At 49.9% G+C, this 6,209-nt stretch overlaps 1 protein-coding gene across 1 annotated transcript; it reads right to left on the reverse strand.

Annotated features, from left to right (window-relative positions):
• Positions 1 to 1,042: 1,042 nt before the first annotated feature.
• On the reverse strand, positions 1,043 to 5,251 carry LOC117975357 (ATP synthase subunit f, mitochondrial-like). Its single transcript, XM_055095286.2, has one exon. It carries the CDS (start codon positions 4,198 to 4,200, stop codon positions 3,931 to 3,933), a length of 270 nt encoding a protein of 89 aa, XP_054951261.1. The 5' UTR covers positions 4,201 to 5,251; the 3' UTR covers positions 1,043 to 3,930.
• Positions 5,252 to 6,209: the final 958 nt, after the last annotated feature.

The raw sequence follows: 6,209 nt of genomic DNA on the forward strand, positions 1-6,209 counted from the left end.
AAAAAAAAAAAAGCAAGCACATATGAAGGGGCCAGGCATAGTGGCTCACACCTATAATCCCAACACTTTTAGGAGGCTGAGGTGGGTGGATTGTTTGAGCCCAGGAGTTCAAGACCAGCCTGGGCAACATAGGGAAACCTTGTCTCTACAAAAGAATACAAAAAAAAAGCTGGGCTTGGTGGCTCATGCCTGTAATCCCAGCTACTGGGGAGGCTGAAGCACAAGAATCACTTGAACCCGGGAGGCAGAGGTTGCAGTGAGTGGAGATCACGCCACTGCACTCCAGCCTGGGTGACACAGCGTAACTCCATCTCAAAAAAAAAAAAAAAAGGCCAGCAGTGAGCTGTATTTGCACTGCTGCACTCCAGCAGAAGTGGTTTCAGGTGCCCAAGAGGGGGTGGCGGAAGGGAGGTGAGGTGGAGAGCAGATGCCCATAAACAGGCAGGTCCACGTGGGAGGGAAGCTCCATGAGGAGATAATGCCTTCAGCAGGGAATGGGGAGGTGGCTGGGAGTAAGCAGAGAAGGCCAGACACATCCTTAAGGGAAAATGGATGAGAAGCTTTTGAATCTGTCTGGCTGACAATAACCGCTCACCACCTAGGACTAGACAATTCACAAGACAGTTTCTTAACACGTCCTCATTCCAACCTCAACAGCCCCAGGGAACAGGCTTGTCATTCCTCTTTGTGGGAGGGAAACTGAACCGGAGTGGGATTAAGGCCCTGGGCTTGTTCGTGGGGTCTTAGACCTAAAACCAGGTCTTCCAAGTGAGGCTGTCCTGCAGGTCTCACATGCACACGCACACACACGCACACACATACACACACGAATACACACACACCCTCCCAAAGGGTCCCGGGCCCTGCTCACTAACCCCCTCTCCCGCTCGGAAAGGTGCCCTGGAAGGCAAGTGGCAGAAGTGACTTTGTTGTGGGGATGATCTCAAACCTGCTCTCACTGGGGGGAAAGTTAGTTAATTATTCACAAATGAAAAAAACAAGGTGCAGGGTAATGGGAATAATATGCTAACATTTGGGTACTAAATAAGGGAAAGGAGGAATGTGTACAAGAGTGTTTGCTGATAGGTGCACAAAATGTTTCTGGAAGGATGCCCAAATTCTGGTAAGGATGGCTGCCTCAAGGGAGGGAGCTGCCCAGAGGGAAGGAAGGGGACTTTTCAGCGTGTACCCTTCTGGGCCTTTGGAAATTTGATGTGGTTACAGAAGCAAATTATGTGCTTTAAAATACACACAAGTGCTTTGGTTATGATGAATAACAGATTACTTAAAACACACCCACGACTGAGGTATGTTGTGATGTCAGGACTGAAAACCACGTTCCCCCCTGGCCCCTCCTTTCCCTCCCCACGGTTCCAGTTGTGGGAGGCCACAGGCCCGAGTGTCATGATCCTTGTGAATGAAGGGGGGCAGACCACATCAGGCTCTGCAGCCTAGACTGTCCTGTCTGCCTCTTTGGGTGACCACAATCGTACCCACTCAAGCTAGACTGGAAAAGAGGGGAGACCAGGAGCCGTGGCTCATGCCTATAATCCCAGCACTTTGGGAGGCCGAGGTGGGTGGATCACCTGAGGTCAGGAGTTCAAGACCAGCCTGGCCAACATGGTGAAACCTCATCTCTACTAAAAAATACAAAAATTAGCCAGGCGTGGTGGTGGATGCCTGTAATCCCAGCTACTTGGGAGGCTGAGACAGGGAGAACTGCTTGAACCCGGGAGGCAGAGGTTACAGTGAGCCGAGATTGTGCCATTGTACTCCAGCTTGGGTGACAGGAGCAAAACTTCATCTCAAATAAATAAATAAATAAAAATAGGGCAGTGGAGCACAGGTGTGGTCCCAGCTACCGGGGAGGCCAAGGCAGGAGGACTGCTTGAGCCCAGGAGTTCAGTGAGCTGAGATGGCACCACTGCACTTCAGCCTGAGTAACAGAGCAAGATCCTGTCTCAAAAAAAAAAAAAGAGTATAAACTCAAAAATACACATCAGTGTAGTATGGGAAGTTAATATTTTTAAAAATAAGATAAAATAATAATAAATTAATTTAAAAGTAATAAAAAATTTTTTAAAACAGCACGGGATTCTTGTCCAGAATTGACAACACAAAGGGACTGAAGCGTTCCGGGCCCCAGGAGCAGCCATGCAGCAGGCCTCTTAATTCAGAGAGCAGACAGCGCTCAGGCACCCACGCCAGGCCGAAATGGTCATCTCTCTAGTGGGCTACCTCTTTTTCTGCTTTTTCAATGTGTCTTCCTGCTTCTGCCCCCTCTACCAGGAGGCCCAGCTCATCACATCGCTCAGAGGCCAAAGCCCCCCAGTGACCCCTGGTCAGCTGTGATGGGGCTGCCCTTGGGCAGGGTGCCCAATGCTGGGCCAGTCAGCTGAGGTCAGAGGGGACAGGGCCATGTGGGTCAGAACAGGAAATGCACACCCTAGGAACGGGCAGCAGGGAGCCGGGAGAAGCTCAGTTTCTCTCAGAGGGGGCTGTAGGCGGGGCATTCATGTGGTGGACAAAAAACCTCCAGGACGCCTTCAGTCCAGCAGCCTTAGTTCACCTCTCCAGGCCAGCCTGGCCTCACCTGACCTCCAGGCACTGCCTTCCCTGGATGTGTACTTGGGAACAGAGGCGAAGATACCTTCCCCCATCTAAGAGCCAGGAGAAATATCACTGATATTTGTTACAAGGGAGAAGCCCCAGCTTTATAAATACCTGCCTACAAAGGGCCCTCACATGTACCCCTCCTCCCTTCCCTCCTCGGCCCCAGCCTCTGGCAGCCACCCCACTTGCTGCCTTTGCCAGGGCTCCAGCAGTAGTGAAAATATTTGGAGATTTTGGCCAACCCACGATGCAAAAAAAAAAAAAAAGAGAGAGAGAAAAATAAACCACCAAGAAAGCATGGGATTTTAAAATCAGAAAGACCTGGATTTCCTTCTACCTCTGCCACTCGCTAGCTTTATGATCTTAGATCAGGCACTTAACCTCACTCAGTTTCTTCACCTGTGAAGTGGGAGGGACAACACCTAATTCACAAGGTTGTCAGGAGAATGAAAAGCGAAGATATACATGACAAAGCCAGCCCACTACTGGGCACACAGTACAGGCTCACAAATGGCTGCCCCACCATTCCCTTTCTCCTTACATTTTCTTTCTTTTTTTTTTTTTTTGAGACAGAGTCTCACTCTGTCGCCCAGGCTGGAGTGAAGTGGCGTGATCTCGGCTCACTGCAAGCTCTGCCTCCCAGGTTCATGCCATTCTCCTGCCTCAGCCTCCCGAGTAGCTGGGACTACAGGCACCCACCACCACACCCGGCTAATTTTTTTTGTATTTTTTAGTAGAGACGGGGTTTCACCATGTTAGCCAGGATGGTCTTGATCTCCTGACCTCGTGATCTGCCTGCCTTGGCCTCCCAAAGTGCTGGGATTACAGGCGTGAGCCACCACGCCCGGCCCCCTACATTTTCCTTTCCTGTCCTCCTTCAGCATCGCAGCCACACTATATTCCTCATTAATCCCATATATTACTCAGGACTCTTGCTTGCAAGTGACGGTAAACCTTATTCAGACTGGCCAATGAGTGAAAGGAAAGTCTTTGGCTTTGTGGACCTGAACCATCCAGGCACACTGGGCTCCAGGGTACACACGGTACCACCAGCGGTTGGTCTGGCTTTGGACATTTACCAGCTCTGCTTCCCTCATTTTCAGGTGTATTCTTCCTTCATTCATTTATCAAATATTTCTTTTCTTTTTTTATTTATTTTTATTTTATGTTTTTAAATTTTTTTTACCAGTCATCTTTTATTTGGGGGTTAATTCCCATTAGTATATGACAGGATTCAGCAACGATCGAGATTGTGTTCCTCACAGAGGGGCTCAGGCCTAGAAGGTCGTGGGGTACGGGGTGCAGAGCGTGTCCTCTTCAGTAGTATTTGTGGAGCCACCCGTGCTTGAGATGCTTGTAGGAGAGGCAGTAGCTGAAGATCACGTAGCATGCCAGCACCATGGTAATAACCCCCGAGATGCTCCCCTTCTTCACATTGATGTACTTGTTGTAGTACCGGTAGCAACTTCTTCGAAACGCTCCGAAAATGCCACTAGGGCTGAAGTCCCGCGTCAAGATCCAGCTTGGCAGCTCCCCCAGTTTGACCTCCAGAAGTTTCTTGTCCTTCAGTGGTATGACTGACGCCATCTTGGATTCGTGGTGTCTTTTTCTTTCATTTCTTTTCTTTTCTTTTCTTTTTCTTTTTCTTTTGAGACCGGGCAAGAGGAGCAAAACTCCATCTCAAAAAAAAAAAAAAAAGATTCCTCATGGGCTGCAAGGTGCTGGCCAGGGCTGCTGTCATCTCAAGGCTCAACTGGAGAAGGAACGAGCCACTTACTTCCACGCTCACTCACAGGGCTTTGATGGGTTCAGTTCTTCACCAGGTGCTAGACGGAGGGTCTCAGTTCCTTGTTGGCTATTGCCCAGAGGCCTCGCACAGTTTCTCCAACATGACAGTTTGATGAATCAAAGTAAGCAAGCCAAGAAGGAGAGAGACAGAGAGGCTGCAAGACAGCAGTCACAGGTTTTCATAACCCAATCTCAGGAGCAATATCCACTACTTTTACCACATAGTCTTTTTTATTTTTTATTTTTTTTTTTTTTTGAGACAGAGTCTTGCTTATCGCCCAGGCTGGAGTGCAGTGGCATGATCTCGGCTCACTGTGAACTCCGCCTCCCGGGTTCACGCCATTCTCCTGCCTCAGCCTCCCGAGTAGCTGGGACTACAGGCGCCCGCCACCGCGCCAGGCTCATTTTTTGTATTTTTAGTAGACACGGGGTTTCACCGTGTTAGCCAGGATGGTCTCGATCTCCTGACCTCGTGATCCGCCCGCCTCGGCCTCCCAAAGTGCTGGGATTACAGGAGTGAGCCACCGCGCCTGGCCTATTTTTATTTTTTTAAGAGAGGGTCTCATTCTGTTGCCCAGGCTAGAGTCCAGTGGTGCAGTCACGGCTCACTACAGCTTTAACCTCCCAGGCTCAAACGATCCTCCCACCTCAGCCTCCCGAGTAGCTGGGACTACAGACGTGCACCACCACATCTGGCTAATTTTTGTATGTTTTGTAGAGACTAGGTTTCACTATGTTGCCCAGCGTGATCGCAAGCTCCTGGGCTCAAGCAATCCCCCATCTCAGCCTCCCAAAATATCGAGATTTACAAGCGCAAGCCACCTGCCCCCCAGTTTTGCAGTATCCTGTAGGTTAGAAGTAAGTCACCAGGTTTAGCCCACGCTCAGGGGAGGTGATTACACAGGGGCGTGACCACCACGAGGCAGGGATCACCTGAGGCTGCCTACCTCAGGGGCCAGTGCAAGAACTTTAGTTTCACTCTAAGTGTCCTGGGAAGCTATTATGGGGTTTTGAGTAAAAATATAGCATAATCCAACTTATGTCTTTACTTTTTTTTTTTGAGATGGAGTCTCCCTCTGTTGCCAGGCTGGAGTGCCGTGGCACGATCTCGGCTCACTGCAACTTCCACCTCCCGGGCTCAAGTGATTCTCCTGCCTCAGCCTCCTGAGTAGCTGGGATTACAGGCACGCACCACCACGCCCAGCTAATTTTTGTATTTTTAGTAGAGATGGAGTTTCACCATGTTGGCCAGAATGGTCTCAATTTCCTGACTCCGTGATCCACCCACCTCGGCCTCCCAAAGTGCTGGGATTACAGGCGTGAGCCACCGTACCCGGCCCAACTTATTTTTAAAGGTCATTCTGAGACCGAGGGCAGTGGCTCACGCCTGTAATCCCAACACTTTGGGAGGTGGAGGCGGGCAGAACATGATGTCAGGAGATCGAGACCATCCTGGCTAACACGGTGAAACCCTGTCTCTACTAAACATACAAAAAAAAAAAAATTAGCCAGGCATGGCGGCAGGTGTCTGTAATCCCAGCTACTCTGGAGGCTGAGGCAGGAGAATCACTTGAACCCGGGAGGAGAAGGTTGCAGTGATCCAGGATCACGCCACTGCACTCCAGCCTGGGCGACAGAGTGAGACTCGGTCTTAAATAAATAAATAAATAAATAAATAAATAAATAAATAAATGTCATTCTGACTGGTGTTGAGCATAGACTGTGGGAGGTGGGGAAGGTGGGAGTTAGGAAACTAGTGAGGAGGGAGGAGGTCGAGCAGGATTCCAGGTGGGAGAGCCAGCTGGCAG

Source organism: Pan paniscus, chromosome 10 (assembly GCF_029289425.2).
Source record: "Pan paniscus chromosome 10, NHGRI_mPanPan1-v2.0_pri, whole genome shotgun sequence".
Classification (NCBI taxonomy): Eukaryota; Metazoa; Chordata; class Mammalia; order Primates; family Hominidae; genus Pan; species Pan paniscus.

Coding starts and splice junctions, on each gene's coding strand:
- LOC117975357 (XM_055095286.2), bottom strand. CDS start 4,200: ATGGCGTCAGTCATACCACTGAAGGACAAGAAACTTCTGGAGGTCAAA.